Below are 25,096 nucleotides of genomic sequence, written 5' to 3'. Positions count from 1 at the left end.
TCAAAACAAGAAATAGACCAGATTTGTTTTGTACTCATTGCTTCCCCCCCCTTCCCCCGTCTAGGGGACTCATTCCTCTAGGTCACACTGCAGTCACTCACAGAGAAGGTACAGCGAGGTAAATCTAGCCATGTATCAATCAGAGGCCAGACCAACCTGCTTGTTCCAATAAGAACAATTACTTAGGTGCACCATTTCTTATTGGAACCCTCCGTGAAGTCCTGCCTGAAATACTCCTTGATGTAAAGCCACCCCCTTTGTTGATTTTAGCTCCCTGAAGCCAACCCTGTAAGCCGCGTCGTCAGTCGCCCCTCCCTCCATCAGAGCAACGGCAGACAATCGTTCCGCGACTTTTTTCTGTGCGGACGCCATACCAAGGCAAGCATGGAGGCCGCTCAGCTCACTTTGGCAATTAGGAGCACATTAAACACCACACGCATTATCCAGCAGTATATGCAGCACCAGAACCTGACAGAGCGATACCGGGCGAGGAGGCGACGTCAGCGTGGTCACGTGAGTGATCAGGACATGGACACAGATTTCTCTGAAAGCACGGGCCCTGCAAATGCATGCATCATGGTGCTAATGGGGCAGGTTCATGCTGTGGAACGCCGATTCTGGGCTCGGGAAACAAGCGCAGACTGGTGGGACCGCATAGTGTTGCAGGTCTGGGACGATTCCCAGTGGCTGCAAAACTTTCGCATGTGTAAGGGCACTTTCATGGAACTTTGTGACTTGCTTTCCCCTGCCCTGAATCGCATGAATACCAAGATGAGAGCAGCCCTCACAGTTGAGAAGCGAGTGGCGATAGCCCTGTGGAAGCTTGCAACGCCAGACAGCTACCGGTCAGTTGGGAATCAATTTGGAGTGGGCAAATCTACTGTGGGGGCTGCTGTGATGCAAGTAGCCCACACAATCAAAAATCTGCTGATATCAAGGGTAGTGACCCTGGGAAATGTGCAGGTCATAGTGGATGGCTTTGCTGCAATGGGATTCCCTAACTGTGGTGGGGCCATAGACGGAACCCATATCCCTCTCTTGGCACCGGAGCACCAAGCTGGCGAGTACATAAACCGCAAGGGGTACTTTTGAATAGTGCTGCAAGCCCTGGTGGATCACAAGGGACGTTTCACGAACATCAACGTGGGATGGCTGGGAAAGGTACATGAAGCTCACATCTTCAGGAACTCTGGTCTGTTTCAAAAGCTGCAGGAAGGGACTTTATTCCCAGACCAGAAAATAACTGTTGGGGACGTTGAAATGCCTATATGTATCCTTGGGGACCCAGCCTACCCCTTAATGCCATGGCTCATGAAGCCGTACACAGGCAGCCTGGACAGTAGTCAGGAGCTGTTCAACTACAGGCTGAGCAAGTGCAGAATGGTGGTAGAATGTGCATTTGGATGTTTGTGCAGTTTACTGACTCAGTTAGATTTCAGCGAAACCAGTATTCCCACTGTTATTACTGCTTGCTGTGTGCTCCACAATATCTGTGAGAGTAAGGGGGAGACGTTTATGGCGGGGTGGGAGGTTGAGGCAAATCGCCTGGCTGCTGGTTACGCGCAGCCAGACACCAGGGCGGTTAAAAGAGCACAGGAGGGCGCGGCACGCATCAGAGAAGCTTTGAAAACCAGTTTCATGACTGGCCAGGCTACGGTGTGAAAGTTCTCTTTGTTTCTCCTTGATGAAACCCCCTGCACCTTGGTTCACTCTACTTCCCTGCAAGCTAACCACCCTCCCCTCCTCCCTTTATTCATTGCTTGCAGAGGCAATAAAGTCATTGTTGCTTCACATTCATGCATTCTTTATTCATTCATCACACAAATAGGGGGATGACTACCAAGGTAGCCCAGGAGGGGTGGTGGAGGAGGGAAGGAAAATGCCACACAGCACTTTAAAAGTTTACAACTTTAAAACTTATTGAATGCCAGCCTTCTTTTTTGGGGGCAATCCTCTGTGATGGAGTGGCTGGTTGGCCAGTGGCCCCCCCACCGCGTTCTTGGGCGTCTGGGTGTGGAGGCTATGGAACTTGGGGAGGAGGGCGGTTGGTTACACAGGGGCTGTAGCGGCAGTCTGTGCTCCAGCTGCCTTTGCTGCAGCTCAACCATACACTGGAGCATACTGGTTTGGTCCTCCAGCAGCCTCAGCATTGAATCCTGCCTCCTCTCATCACACTGCCGCCACATTTGAGCTTCAGCCCTGTCTTCAGCCCGCCACTTACTCTCTTCAGCCCGCCACCTCTCCTCCCGGTTATTTTGTGCTTTCCTGCACTCTGACATTATTTGCCTCCACGCATTCGTCTGTGCTCTGTCAGTGTGGGAGGACAGCATGAGCTCAGAGAACATTTCATCACGAGTGCGTTTTTTTTCTTTCTAATCTTCACTAACCTCTGGGAAGGAGAAGATCCCGTGATCATTGAAACACATGCAGCTGGTGGAGGAAAAAAAAAGGGACAGCGGTATTTAAAAAGACACATTTTATAAAACAGTGGCTACAGTCTTTCAGGGTAAACCTTGCTGTTAACATTACATACATAGCACATGTGCTTTCGTTCCAAGGTCGCATTTTGCCTCCCCCCACCGCGTGGCTACCCCCTCAACCCTCCCCCCTCCCAGTGGCTAACAGCGGGGAACATTTCTGTTCAGCCGCAGGCAAACAGCTCAGCAGGAACGGGCTCCTCTGAATATCCCCTGAAGAAAAGCACCCTATTTCAACCAGGAGACCATGAATGATATCTCACTCTCTTGAGGATAACACAGAGAGGTAAAGAACGGATGTTGTTTGAACGCCAGCAAACATACACTGCAATGCTTTGTTGTACAATGATTCCCGAGTACGTGTTACTGGCCTGGAGTGGTAAAGTGTCCTACCATGGTGGATGGAATAAGGCTGCCCTCCCCAGAAACCTTTTGCAAAGGCTTTGGGAGTACATCCAGGAGAGCCGCGAATGCCAGGGCAAAGTAATCCTTTCACATGCTTGCTTTTAAACCATGTATAGTATTTTAAAAGGTACACTCACCGGAAGTCCCTTCTCCGCCTGCCGGGTCCAGGAGGCAGCCTTGGGTGGATTCGGGGGGTACTGGCTCCAGGTCCAGGGTGAGAAACTGTTCCTGGCTGTCGGGAAAACCGGTTTCTCCGCTTGCTTGCTGTGAGCTATCTACAACCTCATCATCATCATCATCTTGTTCATCCCCAAAACCTGCTTCCGTGTTGCCTCCATCTCCATTGAAGGAGTCAAACAACACGGCTGGGGTAGTGGTGGCTGAACCCCCTAAAATGGCATGCAGCTCATCATAGAAGCGGCATGTTTTGGGCTCTGATCCGGAGCGGCTGTTCGCCCCTCTGGTTTTCTGGTAGGCTTGCCTCAGCTCCTTAAATTTCATGCGGCACTGCTTCGGATCCCTGTTATGGCCTCTGTCCTTCATGCCCTGGGAGATTTTGACAAAGGTTTTGGCGTTTTGAAAACTGGAACGGAGTTCTGATAGCACGGATTCCTCTCCCCATACAGCGATCAGATCCCGTACCTCCCGTTCAGCCCATGCTGGAGCTCTTTTGCGATTCTGGGACTCCATCATGGTCATCTCTGCTGATGAGCTCTGCATGGTCACCTGCAGCTTGCCACGCTGGCCAAACAGGAAATGAGATTCAAAAGTTTGCAGTTCTTTTCCTGTCTACCTGGCCAGTGCATCTGAGTTGAGAGTGCTGTCCAGAGCGGTCACAACGGAGCACTCTGGGATAGCTCCCGGAGGCCAATACCATCTAATTGTGTCCACAGTACCCCAAATTCGACCCGGCAAGGCCGATTTAAGTGCTAATCCACTTGTCAGGGGTGGAGTATGGAAATCGATTTTAAGACCCCTTTAAGTCGAACTAAAGGGCTTCATCGTGTGGACGGGTGCAGGTTTACATCGATTTAACGCTGCTAAATTCGACCTAAAGTCCTAGTGTAGACCAGGGCTAAGAGAAGACCCTTACACTAGCAGATAGTGATTTTGATTCTTTCTTTTATACCTCTATAACTAGCTAAATGATAAGAATACACCTAAATTCTTAGAGTATAGGCCTTTACAGACAGGCCTCAGTATCTATATCCTAACAAGCTCCAGCAGCCCAGTCATCACCATCCTTGTACTATTCAGTGGTCCTGACTTCAGCTTCTTCAGTTTCAGTTCATGTCCTACCAGGAATTGCTCAGGAGAATGGTTGCAACTCTGAGTATTCAAGCTGAGCTGGTACAAATTGATGGCCAGACTTCAGCCCCAGAAGGGTTGCCTTCCCTCTTAATGATGCCCTATTACAGCTGGCCAAATCTATGTGGCACTGTAAAGGTTCAAGCTCACCCCTCCAGCTGGTAGTCGTCAGGAATTAGCTCGTCCAGCCACCGGAGCGCCCCTGCAGGCTGGTGATCCGCCTTACCGCCGGCCCCCCGTGACCCTCCCAGGACCTGGTGCCCCTTTCTCTGGGGTGCTGCCCCCCCCAGAAGTACCCCCACACTCTCAGGTTCTGGGTCTCCCCACCCAGGGGAACCCACACATTCTAACCCCACCTCGCTTCAGTCTGGGCTACTGCCAGTCCCCTCTTAGCTCCTTGTATTGGGAACAGACTGCAATGTATACACCACTCATCAGAGGCAAGGGGGTTTTGGACTTGCTGCCTCCACCTACCCATGCACTGCCCCTATGCAACCCTGCACCTATTCGGCCTGTAGTCAGGCCTGCAGCCTGAGGCTTTCCAGGCTGGAGCTCCCAGCTTCTCTGGCCAGTGTTCCCTCTAAATTTTGACAGGCTGTGTGCGCAAAAAATTCTTCTGTGCAAATTTTTGTGCTTCTGTGCAAATTTTTGTGCACACAGTGTTTCGCCGTGTGCACGGGGTTTAGGATTTGCGTGCGCACACACAGCTTAGAGGGAACAGTGCCTCTGGCCCTTCCCCAGCCCTGCTCCAATCTGGGTGTCCTGCTCGGCACCTTGCAGCCAGGCCCTTCTCCCTCTACAGGCAGAGGGAGAGTGAGTGGGCTTCTGGCTCACGGCCTCTTATAGGAGCCAGCTGGGCCTGATTGAGCTGGCCACAGCTGCAGCTGCTCCCTTAATCAGTCTGGGCTTTTCCTACAGCCCCAGCCCTCTCCCAGGGCTGGCCTCAGCCCTTTCAGGGCCATAGCAAGTAACCACCCCACTACAGGCACACACTGGCATCGCTAGCCCTAACAGCGAAGCAAATGGAAAAAAAGTACAGTGTCCCTTCCCAGAGTTTGAGTTTTTCTATTTGAACCAAACTCCTTAGTTGTCATGGCAGTTAATGAGACCTCTAGAGCAATGGCCTCTGCAATCATCATAAGGAGTGCACCATGGTTATTTAATTCTAGAATAGCATCAGATATCCAATAATCTATAGATGATCTATCTTTTAATGGACAGTTTTTATTTTCAAACTAGAGAGATGAGGTGTTTCACTCTTTTAAAGATTCACAAACAGCTCTCTGAGAATTTATCCTCCAACCTCTAAGAAGGATCAGTATAAGCCCCCACAGCAATATTCTGATCACCGTCACAGACAACCTTTCTGTCCTCCCAGACACAGTATGTTTCATCTAAGGGAGACAGAAGCCCCAGAAAAGGTCATCTAATTCTAGCGCTACAACAATTGAACCTGCTATAGGGAAAACCTTTTTTACTTGTTTTTCATAGCTGTTCCACTCACTGATTAAATGAAAGGAGAAAGGAATGGAAAAATCCCATTGATCTGACAGTGTAATGAGGCCCACCTTTCACATATGGGATCTTCAGTCAACCTGTTTGCTACAAAAGAAAACAGGAGTGTCATCAGTTTTGTTCTCAGGCTTTCCATAGTCCAGGCTTCCTCACTGATGCCTTCACATAGAAGAGGACTGGGGATTTAGTGCACACCTTTCCCTGATCCCTCTCATTCTGCAGATCGTCCACAAATTGAAGGAAGACTACACCAGATTAATCCTGGTGGCCCTGGTCTGGCCAAGGGAGTATTGTTTTTTGAATCTCCTGTCTCTCTTAGTTCAACCTCTTCTTTCGCTCTCTCTCTCTCTCTCCGCCCAGACCTTCTATCACAGGAACGCAATCGAATGCTACATCCAGACCCATCAGTCTCCACCTCTCAGAATGGCTGTTGAGTGTCTAGATAAAGAGTGGGAATATTCCCTGGTGGTTCAAGAGATTCTGTCCAACAGTAGGAACCAATCAATTATGTCTGCTTACTGGCCAACTAGAAAAGGTTCTCTGCTTGGTCCATTGCCTGGGGGATACAACCTGTTTAAAGCAAGAATCCAGGACATTTTAGAGTACCTTTTACATTTCAAGTCATCAGGCCTTTCAGTGAGTTTTCTAAAGATTCACTTGGCAGCAATCACTCCCTTCTATGAGGGGATGGATAGTAGATTGGTATCTTCCAACCCCCTGGTTGCTAGCATGGCTGTCAATTAATTGCAGTTAACACAAGTGATTAATGCAAAACAAATTAACTAGATTAAAATAATAGTTTAGTTTTAATTGCATGGTTAATAATGGAATGCCAATTTAAATGTATTATATATATTTGGATGTTTTTCTAGATTTTCAAATATATTTATTTCAATTACAGCACAGAATACTAAGTGTGCAGTGATAACTATTATTTTTATTACAAATATTTGCACTGTGAAGAAGACAAACTAAATTAATTTTTTTAAGTTCACTTCATACAAGTACTGTAGTGAAATCTCTTTATTGTGAAAGGGCAATGTATGTAAAAAAATTTCATAACTGCACTGAAAAACAAAATAATGTAAAACTTTAAAGCGTACAAGTCCACTCAGTCCTATTTCTTGTTCAGCCAATCGCTAAGACAAACAACCATTCCCAGAGAATAGTTATCAGTGGTTCACAGTCAAGCTGGATGGGCATATCAAGTGGGGACCCACAGGGATCAGTTCTGGGTCTAGTTCTATTCAATATCCATTATTTAGATAATGGCATAGAGAGTACACCTATAAAGTTTGTTGACAATACCAAGCTGGGAGGGGTTGCAAGTGCTTTGGAGTATAGGATTAAAATTCAAAATAATCTGGACAAACTGAAGAAATAGTCTGAAGTAAATAGGAAGAAATTCAATAAGGACAAATGCAAAGTACTCCACTTAGGAAGGAACAATCAGTTATACACATACAAAATAGGAAATGACTGCCTAGGAAAGAGTACTGCAGAAAGGGATCTGGGGATCATAGTGGATCACAAGCTAAATATGAGTCAACAGTGTAACACTGTTGCAAACAAAGCAAATATAATTCTAGGATGTATTAGTAGGAGTGTTGTAAGCAAGACATGAAAAGTAATTCTGCTCTGCTCCACACTGATTAGGCCTCAGCTGGAGTATTGTGTCCAATTCTGGGTGCCACATTTTAGGAAAGCTGTGGACAAATTGGAGGAAGTCCAGAGAAGAGCAACAAAAATGATTACAGGTCTAGAAAACATGACCTATGAGGGAAAATGGAAAAAGATGGGTTTATTTAGTCTGGAGAAAGAAGACTGAGGGGAGATGGTAACAGTTTTAAAGTATATAAAAGGTTGTTACAAGGAGGAGGGAGAAAAATTGTTCTCAGTCACCTCCAAGGATAGTACAAGAAGCAATGGGCTTAAATTGCAGCAAGGACAGTTTAGGTTGGACATTAGGAAAAACTTGGTAACTGTCAGCATGGTCAAGCACTGGAATAAATTGCCTAGGGAGCTTATGGAATCTCCATCATGGAGATGTTTTAAGAGCAGGTTAAACAAACACCTGTCAGGGATGGTTTAGATAATACTTAGTCCAGCCTTGAGTGCAGGGGACTGCACTATATGACCTCTTGAGGTCCCTATAATTCCATGGCAGTGTTGTAGCTACTATTCCCCATGACCCAGTGTGAGGTTACAGCACTGGAGGCAAACCAGCCATTGGTCGCCCGGCACCGGAGTACGGCACCGATAACCTCACCGGCACCGAGTGCGAGACACCGATCCCAGTCCCGAGACTTCTGGTACCATTCGCGTTCTCGGTCAGTCAGGCACCGCTCCCCGGCTCCCTGGCACGCTGCCACTGCTCAAGGTTAGGCACCGCCCTGATCCTCTCTGTTGGCATCCTCTGGCTCCGAGGCTGACTCCCTAGTCATTTCAGCGGTCAACGAAAAGGAACAACAGAGCCAACAAGCCTCGGCCCCAAAGGCCAAGGAAGCCAAGCGTTTGGACCTCTTTGGTAGGAAGGTCTACTCCTCCGGAGGCCTCCAGTTATGCATAGCCAAGCAGCAGGCAATCCTTAATAGACATAATTTCAACTCTTGGACGGCTGAGTTTAAGTGTCCAAGTTTAAGGATCGCCTGCCCCAGGACTCACTCTGAGTTTGCGACTTTAATCGAGGAAGGGAAGACAGTGGCTAAGATTTCATTACAAGCCTCCCCTCGATTCAGCAGACTCTGCAGTCAGAACCATTTCCTCGGGGGTAGTCATGTGACACTCAGCGTGACTCCAGGCATCGGGCCTCCCTCCAGAGGTCCAGAATACGCTCCAAGACCTTCCTTTCGAGGGTTCGGGCCTTTTCTTGGAGCAAAAAGACTCCAGGCTGCATGGCCTTAAGGATTCTAGGGCCACCCTGAAGTTGCTAGGGATACATATGCCAGCAACCCAGAGAAAGCCCTTCAGGCCTCAGCCTCTACAGCAGAGGCAGTATCAACCCTGACCCAGGCAGCAGCCATATTGAAGGCGGGGCAGAAATAACAGGCGTAGACAAAACAACACACCTAACAAGGGCCAGAATAAACCCCAACCCGGAAACAAGCAAGGGTTTTGAAGGCACGCCTGAGGACAGTGTACCAACCCAGTTCCCAGATCCATCCCCACGGTTTTTAAACTGACTATCCCACTTCTACCGTGTGTGGTCCCATATAACATCGGACCGCTGGGTCCTACACACGATACAGGTGGGATACTCTCCCCAGTTCTCCTCCTTCCCTCCCTCTCACCCACCTTCCCCATCCCTCTTCAGCGACCCCTCTCACGAGCAACTCCTTATGCAGGAGGTTCATTCGCTCCTCCAGATAGCTACTGTGGAACCTCCTCCACCGCACCTAAGGGGAAAGGGGTTTTACTCCTGTTACTTTCTAATCCCCAAGGCAAAGGGAAGTTTTTGACCCTTTTGAGACCTTCACAGACTCAACAAATTTATGGTCAAGCTCTGGTTCCGCATGGTCTCCCTAAGCACTGTTATTACATCTTTGGATCCGTGGGATTGGTACGCTGCCCTCGACATGAATGACGCGTACTTTCATATCGCTCTTCATCTGGCACACCAACGCTTCCTCTGGTTTGTCATAAACCAACATCACTACCAGTTCACGGTTCTCCTGTTTGGCCTGTCCACAGCCCCCCCGAGTGTTTACAAAATGCATGTCGGTGATGGCAGCCTTCCTGCAGAAAAGGCAGGTTCGAGTGTACTCGTACCTCGATGACTGGCTTCTCACAGGTCATTCCAAGGACGAGGTCCAGTCTCACGGCATGATGGTCATGGACACATTTTGCAGACTTGGGCTCCTCCTCAATGTACCCAAATCTTCTCTTACACCCACCCAAAGCCCCAATCTTCTCTGACATTAGTAACAGACGTGTCAGATCTGGGCTGGGGCGCACACTTAGGGGATCTGAGGACACAAGGCTTGTGGTCAAGGGACGAGATACCTCTCCATATCAACCTGAAGGAGCTCAGGGCGGTTCGTCTGGCCTGCCAAACCTTTCACTCCACATTGCAAGGTCACAGCGTGACAGTCCTGACAGACAACACCACTGCCATGTTCTATATAAAACAAACAAGGTGGAGCCCGTTCCTCACCTCTCTGCCGCAAGGCTCTTCTTCTCTGGGACTTCTGTATAGCCCGATCCATTCAGCTCGAAGCATCCTACATTCCAGGAGTGTGGAATGAGTTTGCAAAGCGCCTCAGCAGGTCATACCACATGCACGATCAGATAGATACCACAATCAGATCAGACATCGTACAGTCAGTCTTCCAGAAGTGGGGTTATCCCCAAGTAGACCTCTTCGCCACCAAGAGCCACAGAAGTGCCCTCAGTTCTGCTCATTCCAAAACCGCAGTCTGGGCTCAATTGCCGATGCGTTCTTGTCAAGGTTCCTCCCCCACTCTGAACTCTAGGGTACAGATGTGGGGACCTGCATGAAAAACCTCCTAAGCTTATCTTTCAAAGCTTAGGTCAAAACTTCCCCAAGGTACAAAATATTCCACCCTTTGTCCTTGGATTGGCCGCTACCACCACCAAACAAATACTGGTTACTGGGGAAGAGCTGTTTGGACACGTCTTTCCCCCCCAAATACTTCCCAAAACCTTGCACTCCACTTTCTGGACAAGGTTTGGTAAAAAGCCTCACCAATTTGCCTAGGTGACTACAGACCCAGACCCTTGGGTCCTAAGAACAATGAACAATCCTCCCAACACTTGCACCCCCCCTTTCCTGGGAAATGTTGGATAAAAAGCCTCACCAATTTGCATAGGTGACCACAGACCCAAACCCTTGGATCTGAGAACAATGAAAAAGCATTCAGTTTTCTTACAAGAAGACTTTTAATAAAAATAGAAGTAATTAGAAATAAGAAATCCCCCCTGTAAAATCAGGATGGTAGATACCTTACAGGGTAATTAGATTCAAAACATAGAGAACCCCTCTAGGCAAAACCTTAAGTTACAAAAAAGATACACAGACAGAAATAGTTATTCTATTCAGCACAATTCTTTTCTCAGCCATTTAAAGAAATCATAATCTAACACGTACCTAGCTAGATTACTTACTAAAAGTTCTAAGACTCCATTCCTGGTCTATCCCCGGCAAAGACAGAATATAGACAGACACACAGACCCTTTGTTTCTCTCCCTCCTCCCAGCTTTTGAAAGTATCTTGTCTCCTCATTGGTCATTTTGGTCAGGTGCCAGCGAGGTTACCTTTAGCTTCTTAACCCTTTACAGGTGAGAGGAGATTTCCTCTGGCCAGGAGGGATTTTAAAGGGGTTTACCCTTCCCTTTATATTTATGACAGTTCTTAATACCATGGGGCGAGGGTCTGAAGTATGCCTTCTCTCCTATCCCGCTTGTCCACGGGTCCTCCTCAAAATTCGCAGAGACAGGGCGAAGGTAATCATGATCGCCCTGTCTTGGCCCCGACAGCATTGGTATACAACCCTACTGGAGCTGTCACTAGACGCCCCGATTGCCCTGTCCCTCCACCCAGATCTGATCACGCTGGACCACGGGCACTTCCTTCACCCGAACCTGAATCTCTGCATCTCATGGCATGGAAACTCCGTGGCTAAATCCCATGGAAAGCCAGTGCTCTCAGTCGGTGAGACATTCTCCTTGGCAGTAGGAAACCTTCCACTAGGGCTACCTATCTGGTGAAATGGAAAAGGTTTTCATATTGGTGTGAACCCAAGCGCCTTCAACTGCTCCAGGCTACCATCCCAGTTATTTTAGACTACCTCCTACACCTTAAGCATCAGGGTCTATCCCCTTCCTCCATCAGAGTACACCTGGCAGCCATTTCAGCTTCCCATCCAGGGGAGTCTGGGCGCTCGGTATTTTCTAATCCCACTGTGGTGCAATTCCTCTAAAGTCTGAAGAGGATGTTCCCGTATTCTCGCCCACCGGTCCCAGCCTGGAACCTGAACCTGGTCCTCTCCAAACTCATGAGCCCACCATTTGAGCCCCTGGCCACTTGTTCCCTCCTCTACCTTTCTTGGAAGGTGACGTTCCTGGTGGCCATTACATTGGCAAGGAGGGTGTCCAAGCTGAGAGCCCTCACCTCTGAACCACGTTACACGGTGTTTCATAAGGACAAGGTGCATCTTTGACCACACCCTAAATTTCTCCCCAAGGTGGTCTCCCAATTCCACATGGGTCAGGACATTTGCTTACAAAACCCCACACGAGCCCAAGACGCCGCAACCTACACACACTGGATGTTCGGAGAGCCTTGGCGTTCTACATAGAGTGCATGAAACCTTTCCACAAGTCGACCCAATTGTTCATCACCATAGCTGACAGAATGAAGGGTCTTCCTGTCTCTGTGCAACGCATATCGTCCTGGATCGCGGACTGCATTTGCATGTGCTATGAGTTGGCCAAGATCCCAGCCCCAGCAATTACGGCCCATTCAACCAGACCATGGGCATCTTCAACAGTCTTTCTGGCTCAGGTCCCTATCCAGGAGATCTGTAAAGCAGCCACCTGGTCTTCAGTGCACACGTTTACAGCCCACTATGCTGTTAACCAACAGGCCAGAGAAGATGCGCCAGTCAGCAGAGCTGTTCTTCAATCAATCGTTCCATGACTCCTACCCTCCTCCAATGGTAAGCTTGGAAGTCACCTAATTGGAATGGATGTGAACAATCACTTGAAGAAGAAAAGACGGTTACCTACCTTTCATAACTGTTGTTCTTCGAGATGTGTTGTTCACGTTCATTACAATATCCACCCCTTTTCCCCTCTGTCAGAGTCAACATCAAGAAGGAACTGAATGGGGGGGTCGAGCTGGCAGGGTAATATATACACCACTATGAGGGCACCACTCTAGGGGGCTCCCCTGCCGTCCCAACAGGAGCTGCTAAGGGAAAAAGTTTCCGATGACGATGCATGCACCTAATTGGAATGGATGTGAACAACACTTCTCGAAGAACAATAGTTAAGAGAGGTAGGTAACAGTCTTCTTTGGTGAATCGGTTTCTGTAGTTTCCGCATCAGAGTGTTCGTCTTTTAAGACTTCTGACAGCAAGTTCCACACCTCGTCCCTCTGAGATTTTGGAGGGCACTTCAGATTCTTAAACCTTGGATCGAGTGCTATAGCTATCTTCAAAATCTCATATTGGTACCTTCTTTGGCTGAACAAGAAGCGGTGGGACCCAGGCCAGCTCCCATTGTGTTAGGGAAAGAGCGCCACCCAGCCCCACCCCTAGCTCCTGCCCCCAGCCTTGGCCCCTGACTGCGGCCTGGCTGCTGCTTCTGCTCCTGGCCCCACCTCCAGCCTCTGCCCCCAGGTGCAGCCCCACCCTCAACCCCGGCTCCACACCTAGTCTCAGCCCCATCCCCATCTGCAGCCCCATCCTCGGCCCCCTTACACCTGTCTGCGGCCCTGCTCTCAGCCCCAGCTCCTGGGGGAGGGGGTACGGACAGAGGTAAGGGGGAGCATGACCATGAAAAGTTTGGGGACCACTGTTTTACATTGTTTTGTTTTTGAGTACAGTTATGTAAAAAAAAAATCTAAGTTTGTAAGTTGCACTTTCATAATAAAGAGATTGCACTACAGTACTTGTAGGAAGTGAATTGAAAAATACAATTTTTTTTCTTTTTTTACAGTGCATATATAAAGTGAACACTGTACACTTTGTGGTAATTGAAATCAGTATATCTGAAAATGTAGAAAAACATCCAAAAATATTTAGAATACATTTAAACTGGTATTCTATTATTGTTTAACAGTGCAATTAAAACTGTGATTAATTGTGACTTTTTTTAATCTCATGATTAATTGCAATTTTTTTTTTTAATTGTTTGACAGTCGTAGTTGTTAGCTTTCTCAAGCTTTCCCACATATTAAGAATTTGGTGCCACTTTAAGACTTCAACTATTGTCTATGTGGTGCTTATGAGCCCACCATTTGAGCCCTTGGCTACTTTCTCTTGGATTCCGTTAAGTCAAAAGATTGCTTTCCTCATAGCCATTACATAGACCAGGATGGTGTCTGTGAGATACAGGCAGATCCTCCTTTTACAGTATTCTGTAAGGATAAGGTAACCCTGCATCCTCACCCTAAGTTTTTAACTAAAGTTAAAGTTTGGTTTATTTAAAGTTGTGTTAGCATTTATTTAAACCAGACAATATATCTATAGTCTTCCTGAAACTACACTTGGGTTTGACAGTCTGTACCCCTATGTTCATCCATTTTACGAGACGGTTACATTTTATACAAAGCGTACTGTGTAAATTCATGATTTGCTGATCACTATTGTCCTTGTAAAATGTGTGGCAACACTGTATGAAAAGATACAAGATTCCACTGTATAATATTACCAAGAGGCTTTCCAACATGTTCTGTTGGACAGTCACAAACAAGTTCCCCAGAGAGGAAAGGCTAGTCAACATCTCAGCTAGGTGTCAACAAGATCAAATGGACCACCATCTGATTAAGTGGCCACTCTTCAGCAAAAGAGAGGGTATGGGTAAAATATCTGTTTTGACAAAGCAACGTAAGGTTCCTGCCCACAGATTTTCTGTTTTCTGACCATCATCTGGAAAGGATTCTTACACAGGAGAAAGGGCTATATGAGGAGAGGGCAATGCCCCAAATAATTTCTCCTTTGCCATCAACCCCCAGAGAACAAAGGAAGTAGCATTGGACTTGCCGGGGCGGGGGTGGGGGTGGGGGGGGGAGAGATCCTGAATGAAACAGGTTCAGCCAATAAGACTGCTGAAATACGCGGTGAGACCTTTGGTTTGTAATCACTTAGCTTGTTAAGTTAGGTGTTAGTTGCATTTTATCTTTTGTTTCCTTGTAATCTATTCTGATTTATATGCCTCGTTAGTTGTAGTCACTTAAAATATATCTTTCTGTAGTTAGTAAGTTTATTTCGTTGTGTTATTTAAACCAATGTGTGTTTGGATTGAAGTGTTTGGGAAACTGCCTTTGAGATAACAATATTTGTGCATATCATTTTCTATTAATTAATGCCTGATTTTATAGGAACTTGTATTGTGCAGGAGGGTGCTGGGCAGTATATGATACACATTTCTGGGGGAAAGTCTGGGACTGGGCATGACATTCTATACCTTGAGGGAGCGTACAGTAACCCCCATATTCCTCATTTTCATATAATCGTGATCTTACATATTAAGCATGCCTTGTAAGAGGGGTGGGCAAACTTTTTGGCCCGAGGGCCACATCTGGGTGGGCAAATTGCATTCAGGGCCGGGGCAGGGAGTGAAGGGTGTGGGAGGGGCAGGAAGGGTCTCAGGGCAAGGGGTTGGGGTGAAGGAGGGGTGTGGAGTGCAGGAGGGGGCTCAGGGCAGGGGGTTGCGGAACAGGAGGGGTGCGGCAGGGGGCTGGGGTGTGGGCTCTGGCCCAGCAATGCTTACCTGGAGCGGCTCCGGGGTGGCAGCAGTGCCGCATCACTAAGGCAGGCTCCCTGCCTGTCCTGGCCCCGGGCCACTCCCAGAAGCGGCCAGCACCACATCCCTGCAGCCCCTGGGGGATGGGCAAAGGGTTCTGTGCACTGCCCTCGCCTGCAGGCACTGTCCTCCGCAGCTCCCATTGGTCAGGAACGGGGAACCGCAGGCAATGGGAGCTTCAGGCGTGGAACCCACAGATGAGGGCAGCGCATGGAGCCCTCTGCCATCGCTCCAAGGGCCACAGGGACGTGGTGCTGGCTGCTTCCAGGAGTGGTGCGGCACCCAAGGCGTCACAGGGGTGGCAATCCCGCAGTCCAGATCCAAAGTCCTGAGGGGCCGGATCTGGCCCGCAGACCATAGTTTGCCCACCGCTGTAAGGTATCAGGGGAAAGGTTATGATCTGCTGAAAGGTTTCAGAGTAGCAGCCGTGTTAGTCTGTATTCGCAAAAAGAAAAGGAGTACTTGTGGCACCTTATAGACTAACCAATTTATTTGAGCGTAAGCTTTCGTGAGCATCCGATGAAGTGAGCTGTAGCTCACGAAAGCTTATGCTCAGATAAATTGGTTAGTCTCTAAGGTGCCACAAGTACTCCTTTTTGATCCGCTGAAAGTCATTTCTCTATCCATATATGTGTATCATTAATGCCTATGAAGTTAGGAGAATTATGTTGTACGATGGTCACTAAAACATGCTGTAAGTTGGGGAATCAGCCAGATATTAGCTCCCCAGAGGCGGCAGCAAGGAAAGTAACCAAGCCCAGGTGGGGTGTCAAACAACCCATCAACAACCATTGCATTGTAGCTCCCTTGCTGGACAATGATTCACCTGCATGAGGCCACACCAGGGGAATTGCTCAACCTTCCTTGGAGAGACTCAGCAATGCCCCCAGACATGCCTGGCCTTGTGCTCCCCAAGCACATGGACTGAGGCTATAAAACAGACAGAGTGGACACATTCTGGGCCCTTCTCCTGCCCCCACCTTTAGCGCAAGCAACTAAGACATATAAAAGAAGACCAGACTCCAACAGAGGAGATTGTTCCTTAAACCTGGGTCAAACCTGTATATTAAGGACTGCAGTATCCAGTGGGGTGAGAAAAGCTGCTTAATCTAGATGTTGCCCAGTCTAATAGGGTTGAGAGTTTAGACTGCGTGCTTATATTTTATTTTATTTTGGCAACCACTCTGACTTTCTGCCTATCACTTAAAAATCTATCTTTGTAGTTAATACATTTGTTTATTCTACCTGAAGGAGTGCGTTTGGTTTGAAGTGTGTCTGAGACTCCCCTTGGGATAACAAGCCTGGTACATATCAATTTCTTTGTTAAATTGACAAACTCATATAAGCTTGAAGTGTCCAGCGGGCATAACTGGACACTGCAAGAGGGAGGTTCCTAGGGTTGTGTCTGGGACCACAAATATCGGCTAGTGTATTTCAGTAGGGATCTATTATCGACCACCTGACTAGGACAGTGATAGTGACGATGAAATGCTAAGGGAGATTAGAGAGGCTACAAAAATAAAGAACTCAAGAATAGTGGGGGATTTCGATTTTCCCCATATTGACTGGATATATGTCACCTCAGGACGAAATGCAGAGACAAAATTTCTCAATACTTTAAATGACTGCTTCTTGGAGCAGCTGTTACAGGAACCCACAAGGGGAGAGGCAACTCTCGATCCAGTCCTGAGTGGAGCGCAGGATCTGGTCCAAGAGGTAACTATAACAGGACCGCTTGGAAATAGGGACCATAATATCATAACATTTAACATTCCTGTAGTGGGAAGAACACCTCAACAGCCCAACACTGTGGCATTTAATTTCGGAAAGGGGAACTATGCAAACAAGAGGAGGTTAGTTAAACAGAAAATAAAAGGTACAGTGACTAGAGTGAAATCACTGGAAGCTGCACAGACACTTTTCAAAGACACCATAATAGAGGCCCAACTTAAATGTATACCCCAAATTCAGAAACTACAGTAAAAGAACTAACAAAGAGCCACTGTGGCTTAACAACCATGTAAAAGAAGCAGTGAGAGATAAAAAGGCATCTTCTAAAAAGTGCAAGTCGGATCCTAGTGAGGTAAATACAAAGGAGCATAAACACTGCCAAATTAAGTGTAAAAATGTAATAAGAAAAGCCAAAAAGGAGTTTGAAGAACAGCTAGCCAAAAACTCAAAAGGTAATAACAAAACGTCTAAGTACATCAGAAGCAGGAAGCCTGCTAAACAACCAGTGGGGCCCCTAAACGATCGAGATACAAAAGGAGCACTTAAAAACGACAAAATCATTGCGGAGAAACTAAATGAATTCTTTGCTTCAGTCTTCACAGCTGAAGATGTTAGGGAGATTCCCAAACCTGAGCCATCTTTTGTAGGTGACAAATCTGAGGAAATGTCACAGATTGAAGTGTCACTAGAGGAGGTTTTGGAATTAATTGATAAACTTAACAGTAACAAGTCACCGGGACCGACCAGATGGCATTCACCCAAGAGTTCTGAAAACTCAAATGTGAAATTGAGGCACTATTAACTATGTTTTGTAACCTGTCCTTTAAATCAGCTTCTGTACGCAATGACTGGAGGATAGCTAATGTAACGCCAATATTTAAAAAGGGCTCTAGAGGTGATCCCGGCAATTACAGACCTGTAAGTCTAACATCAGTACCAGGCAAATTAGTTGAAACAATAGTAAAGAATAAAATTGTCAGACACATAGAAGAACATAAATTGTTGGGCAAAAGTCAACATGGTTTCTGTAAAGGGAGATTATGTTTTACTAATCTATTAGAGTTCTTTGAAGGGATCAACAAACATGTGGACAAGGGGGATCCAGTAGACATAGTGTACTTAGATTTCCAGAAAGCCTTTGACAAGGTCCCTCACCAAAGGCTCTTACGTAAATTAAGTTGTCATGGAATAAGAGGGAAGATCCTTTCATGGATTGAGAACTGGTTAAAAGACAGGGAACAAAGGGTAGGAATAAATGGTAAATTTTCAGAATGCAGAGGGGTAACTAGTGGTGTTCCCCAGGGTCAGTCCTAGGACCAATCCTACTCAACTTATTCATAAATGATCTGGAGAAAGGGGTAAACAGTGAGATGGCAACATTTGCAGATGATACTAAACTGCTCAAGATAGTTAAGACCAAAGCAGACTGTGAAGAACTTCAAAAAGATCTCACAAAACTAAGTGATTGGGCAACAAAATGGCAAATGACATTTAATGTGGATAAATGTAAAGAAATGAACATTGGAAAAAATAACTGCAACTATACATACAATATGATGGGGGCTAATTTAGCTACAACTAATCAGGAAAGAGATCTTGGAGTCATTGTGGATAGTTCTCTGAAGACGTCCATGCAGCATGCAGCGGCAGTCAAAAAAGCAAACAGGATGTTAGGAATCATTAAAAAAGGGATAGAAAATAAGACGGAGAATATCTTAGTGCCCTTATATAAATTCATGGTACGCCCACATCTTGAATACTGCATACAGATGTGGTCTCCTCATCTCAGAAAAGATATACTGGGATTAGAAAAGGTTCAGAGAAGGGCAACTAAAATGATTAGGGGTTTGGAACAGATCCCATATGAAGAGAGATTAAAGAGGTTAGGACTTTTCAGCTTGTAAAAGAGGAGACTAAGGGGGATATCATAGAGGTATATAAAATCATGAGTGGTATGGAGAAAATGAATAAGGAAAAGTTATTTACTTGTTCCCATAATATAAGAACTAGAGGCCACCAAATGAAATTAATGGGCAGCAGGTTTAAAACAAAAGAATGTTCTTCACACAGTGCACAGTCAACCTGTGGAACTCCTTGCCTGAGAAGGTTGTGAAGGCTAAGACTTATAACAAGAGTTTAAAAGAGAACTGGATAAATTCATGGAGGTTAAGTCCATTAATGGCTATTAGCCAGGATGGGTAAGGAATGGTATCCTTAGCCTCTGTTTGCCGGAGGGTGGAGATGGATGGCAGGAGACAGATCACTAGATCATTACCCGTTAGGTTCAATCCCGCTGGGCCACCTGTCATTGCCCACTGTTGGTAGACAGGATACTCAGCTGGATGGACCTTTGGTGCCCTCCGCTGCTGCCACGTCCTTTGCCCCCTCAGATTCTGGGGGAACCCTCCCAGGTGGCGGGAAGGGCCAGGGCAAGAAGAAAAGGAAGGGCCATGCCAAAAAGACCAGGCCCTCGATGGCAGGGACTGCCCCCACTGCCATGGCCCCGCCACCGGCTGCGGTGTCCCTCCCCACTGCTCCCTCCACCAGCTCTGCGGGTGCCCCTCCCCCGATCTCCAGGGGAGACGCCCAGGTGGCGGCAGCCCCCCCCCCGCCTGCCGCTACGTCATCTCCTCCGACCACCGCCTCTGCTACCATCTATAGCAGCCGGGGCCCCTTCCCCACCTGGACCAGGAAGCACGGCGGGTGTTGGCGAGGGTGGTGGGGCCCACGGCCATCATGGCGGCCTCCAAAATGTACGGAAAAGTTGTCTTCTTCCTCGCATCGGAGGCCGCCTCCCAGGAGGCGGTGGAGAAGAGCCTGGCGGTGGGGGGGCATGTTCGTCCCCCTGGAGCCGCTACAGGACCTGGGCGTCCAAATAGTCCTGACCTCTGTCCCTCCCTTCCTTCCCAATGCTGCCGTTACCCGCCCTCTTTACCCTGGGGAAACCCATCTCCATTATCAGCCCTCTCCCACTGGGCTGCAAAGACCCCACCCTCCATCACATCCTCTCGTTCCGCCGGCAGGTGCAGCTTCAACTGCTGCCGGCAGCACGTGTTACGGAGAGGTGCTTGAGGGGTCCTTCCTCGTCCTCTACCAGGGGACCTGCTACCAGGTGCATTATTCAATGGGGGAGGCCCGGTGCTACCTCTGCTGGGTGATGAGGCACGTCCGAAGGGACTGCCCCTTGGCCCAGCATGGAGGAGCGTCCGGGACCCCCGAGCCTCGGCAGGGTGCTGACCGCGTCATCACCAGTGCCCCTGGCTGCCCGGCGCCGCCCCTCCTCTTTCCCAGCCCACCACTGCACCCACTCGAGCCCAAGGGGCACCTCCTCCAGTATGCCCAGATGAGCGGGAGAGCCCCGCCCCCGCTGTCTGCCATCTGGCGGGGCCTGTGGAGGAGGGTGCAGCGGGAATACCACCGGGCATAGGAGAGGGCCTGCCCCAGGGGGAATCCTCCCTCCCTCGTGCTGCCCCACCGTTACCTCCCCAAGTCCCCGAGCCATCGCCCCTGCCCCCGACCCGACCCTTGCTATCTAGCCCCCAGATGATGCCATGGAGGGCTGGGCCCTAGTACAGGGGAAGCGGGGCAAGCAGAAGGCTACCTTCTGCTTATTACCCTTAAGATTGTGTGAAAGGCAACCATTGAAATAAAGGTTTCTTCCTCTACTTCTAAAGCTGAGCTTCTAGTTCAACACAGTTTAAGGTAATACAACTGCCTCCATCCTATTCTGTGCAGCATAGTTTAAGAGAGACTTAGTTTGGTGCATAGACATTGTGCTAGCCCCTTGCAGGTAAATTTCACCCTTTGTGAAACTGGAGCCAGTTTTCTTTACATCATGGAATTCTTGGTTTACATATACCAGCAGGCACCTTATGTGCCTGTGCTGCTCTGGAAGCTTATGCATTCCTTCTCTTCTAAAGCCTAGAGAAAAAGAAAAGTGTTATGGAAACTAAATGTTACGGGATGTGAATGAATGTGAATGTCAAGACAATGTAGTATTTGTTATACTGTATCAAAATGGGATTAATAAAGACATTAGAAATCTGTATGTTATGTCCAGTGCTTTTCTATTGTAAATCCTCACTGTATAAAACCTCCCAGATCTTCCTTATTTAAGTTGGAGGGCTTACCTGGTCACTTCGTTCTTTATTCCTTTGTACCTTATCCCGTTTAGAAATAGACCTATTCCCCCAAGGCCCAGAGCAGGGGTGGCCACCCTAAACCTGAAAAGGAGTCAGAATTTACCAATGTACATTGCCAAAGAGCCACAGTAATACGTCAGCAGCCCCCCCATCAGCTTCCCTCCCCCGCTCCCAGTGCCTCCCACCCACCGATAGCCCCACCGATCAGCGTCTCCCCCTCCCTCCCCACTCCTCCCGATGAGCTGTTTCGTGGCATGCAGGAGGCTCTGGGTAGGAGGGGGGAGGAGCGAGGGCACAGCAGGCTGAGGGGGGGGCGGGAAGGGGTGGAGCGGGGGCAGGGCCTGTGGCAGAGCCAGAGGTTGAGTAGTGAGCAGCCCCCGGCACATTGGAAAGTTGGCACCTGTCACTCCAATCCTGGAGTCGGTGCGTATACATGGAGCCGCATATTAACTTCTGAAGAGCCGCATGTGGCTCCAGAGCCACAGGTTGGCCACCCCTGGTCAAGAGGGTATTTTTAATAGACAAAGCAGGAACAATAATTTTACTGAATCCTGGAGTCTCCTTTTACTTTTCAAAAGTAGTCCTATTTTTTTTTGTTCTCTCCCCACCCATGAGCTTTGACAGCAAATCACATCTAATTCTCCAATAACGGCATTTTCATAAGCATTTTATTATTGAAAACTGCCTCTTGCACAAACTGATCATTATTATTATTTTAAATCCATCTATCCAGATTTTCTGGAATAATGTGATTTCAGTTGGTAGGTCGAGGCAGACATGTTGCAACTATTACAACAAGGAGCCATGTTAACGTCCTAAACTGGGATTTTCAACGAAGCCTAAGTAAGGCAGGTACATAAATCCCACTGAAAATGCCAGCCCTATGCACTTAGTCAATTTATTAGAAAGTGTTCTAGTTGTCAGTGATACTTAATTCTAATCTGAAGGCAGGGTTGTTTTGTTTTGTTTTATTTGGGGGTTCAAAATCAGTCTTATTGGAACAGGATTAGTGGCTTGAACATTAAATAAGGAAAGACTATGCTTCCAGTACTAAAACAGCACACACCTGAAGAGCTGGGACTAGCACCTGGCTCTTTAATGCCACACACCACACTTTACCTGCTTGAGCTAAAGTAAGATCTTTGTTAGTTGTAGAAATAACCTTAATCTCTAAACTACAACCAGCCCTTAACACACATTACCTGAAGTCACTAGGAGTAGGAATTGTGCCCATAACTATACACAACAACAATCATTTATAACTTTGCTCAATTACAATCTATTTTGATCACCGATAGCCAGAGCACAGGTTTTAAAGACAACTTAACTAGGTGGAAAGTTTGAAGAGGTAATAAGCCCCTTTTGAGCAAGAGGGAGAAGCAATCAACATTTAAAATCAATGTAATTTTTAATGATCTGTATTTCAACAATACTTTGAACTACATGAAGCTTTCAGAAATACTCTCTTGTCTTTAGTGTAAATTATGCAACTCTTAAGCCACTCCAATTTTCTATGCCAAAGTTAGAGGAACTAGAATTGGGCTTTACAATGGAAACAGGTTGCAGCTATCTCCTCTCTGTAATAATCTGAATGCTGGAAAGGTAAATGTGATTGTCATAGGAGGGCCTGCTCCATAGCACCTCCAGGGGAGCCAGATGTTGTACTGCAGCCATGCCCTGCCTTAGTCCAAAAAGTTACAGCTGTCTGCTTGGAACTGGGTGGCCTGTGCTGTAAATTCAGCATCAGTCTCTAAACAGTTAAATAAAGAGAAGATCAGAATGTGGCTGCCTGCACTTTTAAATAAACAAACAAATCCTGAAAGGCAAGGGCTTGGTTGCAGCACTTGAAGACAAGGCCCTGACCTGACTCTGGGGTTCCAGGTTAGCACTCAGGTGCTCCTTCTCTGTCCCAGTCTCACACAGCACTGCCCTTGAGAAGAAGCAAGCATGCCTTCTTAACTGGCCTGCTAGGTCCCAAGTGGTCAGGGTCTCCTCCTGGCCCTTCTAGGCCTCTGGAGGACTAAAGTCTTATTGGTAGCTCAACTTGAGTAGGTTGGCATCAGGGTGCCAATGCCTCCAGCAGGTGGCAGAAAAGCCCCAATAGACTCCATCACATTGGTTTTGTTGAAAGAACAAGCTCCTGAATAGCCACTGGCTGATACTGTGAAACCATAGCACTGCAGTTTAGATTGAAGAATCCTTAGGAATTGGACAAAGAGTCATGCCAGGGATGCATGTCCACAGTCTTCCTCCTGTGAAAATGTTCTATATATTTAACCATTGCCAGGAGTTCCTTTTGGATGATGCAATGATTTCTCTGGAGAACTTACATTTTTTCTGAAATAAGCCACCACTCTCTCAAGTCCTTTGTTCTTGTGTCAATAATGTCCTAAAATGATAAGGACCAATATGTGTCCAATAGGACTAGAGTTTTGAAACATGGTGTCATAAATATAAAGGGAAGGGTAACAACCTTTATGTATGCAGTAACATAAAATACCTTCTGGCCAGAAGTACAGACAGAGGTACAGAATCATTTTACCTGTAAGGGGTTAATCAGTTCAATTAACCTAGTTGGCACCTGACCAGAAGGACCAATGGGAAAAGAAAATACTTTCAAATCGGGGGGAGGGGCGTTGTTTGTGCTCTCTTTGTTGGTTCCCTCTCAGAACAGAGCGAGAGACCAAGCAGGTAAACCAGCTCCTAAAAAGATCCTGAAATGATACATCTAAAATTACATAAATTGTAAGTAATAGCAAGGAAATCATAGAATCATAGAATATCAGGGTTGGAAGGGACCTCTGGAGGTCATCTAGTCCAACCCCCTGCTCAAAGCAGGACCAATCCCCAACTAAATCATCCCAGCCAGGGCTTTGTCAACCCTGACCTTAAAAATATCTAAGGAAGGAGATTCCACCACCTCCCTAGGTAACGCATTCCAGTGTTTCACCACCCTCCTAGTGAAAAACTTTTTTCTAATATCCAACCTAAACCTCCCCCACTGCAACTTGAGACCATTACTCCTTGTCCTGTCATCTGCTACCACTGAGAACAGTCTAGATCCATCCTCTTTGGAACCCCCTTTCAGGTAGCTGAAAGCAGCTATCAAATCCCCCCTCATTCTTCTCTTCTGCAGACTAAACAATTCCAGTTCCCTCAGCCTCTCCTCATAAGTCATGTGTTCCAGTCCCCTAATCATTTTTGTTGCCCTCTGCTGGACTCTTTCCAATTTTTCCACATCCTTCTTATAGTGTGGGGCCCAAAACTGGACACAGTACTCCAGATGATGCCTCACCAATGTCGAATAGAGGGGAACGATCACATCCCTCGATCTGCTGGCAATGCCCCTACGTATACATCCCAAAATGCCATTGGCCTTCTTGGCAACAACGGCACACTGTTGACTCATATCCAGCTTCTCGTCCACTGTAACCCCCAAGTCCTTTTCTGCAGAACTGCTGCCGAGCCATTCGGTCCCTAGTCTGTAGCGGTGCATGGGATTCTTCCGTCCTAAGTACAGGACTCTGCACTTGTCCTTGTTGAACCTAATCAGATTTCTTTGGGCCCAATCCTCTAACTTGTCTAGGGCCCTCTGTATCCTATCCCTACCCTCCAGCGTATCTACCTCTCCTCCCAGTTTAGTGTCATCTGCAAACTTGCTGAGGGTGCAATCCACTCCATCCTCCAGATCATTTATGAAGATATTGAACAAAACCGGCCCGAGGACCGACGCTTGGGGCACTCCACTTGATACCAGCTGCCAACTAGACATGGAGCCATGGAGCCATTGATCACTATGTTAGATTATCTTTTGATTTAGCTTGTGAATTTTCCTTATGCTAAAAGGGAGGTTTATTCCTGTTTTTGTAACTTTAAAGTTGAGACTAGAGAGGAATCCTCTGTGTTTTAAATCTTTTATTACCCTGTAAAGTTACCTTCCATCCTGATTTTGCAGGTGTGATTCTTTTACTTTTTTCTTTATTATAAAGTTCTTCTTTTAAGAACCTGATTGGTTTTTAGTGTTCTAAA

General features: G+C 47.2%; 2 protein-coding genes across 2 annotated transcripts in view; one reads left to right on the top strand and one right to left on the bottom strand.

The window, feature by feature from the left end:
- The window catches only part of SRD5A1 (steroid 5 alpha-reductase 1), a 62,253-nt gene extending 60,325 nt beyond the window's left edge, over nt 1-1,928 (top strand). The window contains exon 7 of the transcript XR_012638206.1: nt 271-1,928. The gene's annotated coding sequence lies outside the window, so the exon portion shown is untranslated. The remainder of the gene's footprint in view (nt 1-270) is intronic.
- LOC141982739 (uncharacterized) overlaps nt 1,187-25,096 on the bottom strand; it is a 93,269-nt gene continuing 69,359 nt past the window's right edge. Inside the window, exons 3-4 of the mRNA XM_074945073.1 lie at nt 3,020-3,623; nt 1,187-2,430 (exon numbers count right to left, since the gene is read on the bottom strand). Coding sequence (XP_074801174.1) covers nt 2,279-2,430; nt 3,020-3,623 — 756 coding nt within the window. The 3' untranslated portion in view covers nt 1,187-2,278. The remainder of the gene's footprint in view (nt 2,431-3,019; nt 3,624-25,096) is intronic.

Source organism: Natator depressus, chromosome 2 (assembly GCF_965152275.1).
Source record: "Natator depressus isolate rNatDep1 chromosome 2, rNatDep2.hap1, whole genome shotgun sequence".
In the NCBI taxonomy this organism is placed as follows: Eukaryota; Metazoa; Chordata; order Testudines; family Cheloniidae; genus Natator; species Natator depressus.
This window is presented reverse-complemented; position numbering and strand designations above follow the sequence as displayed.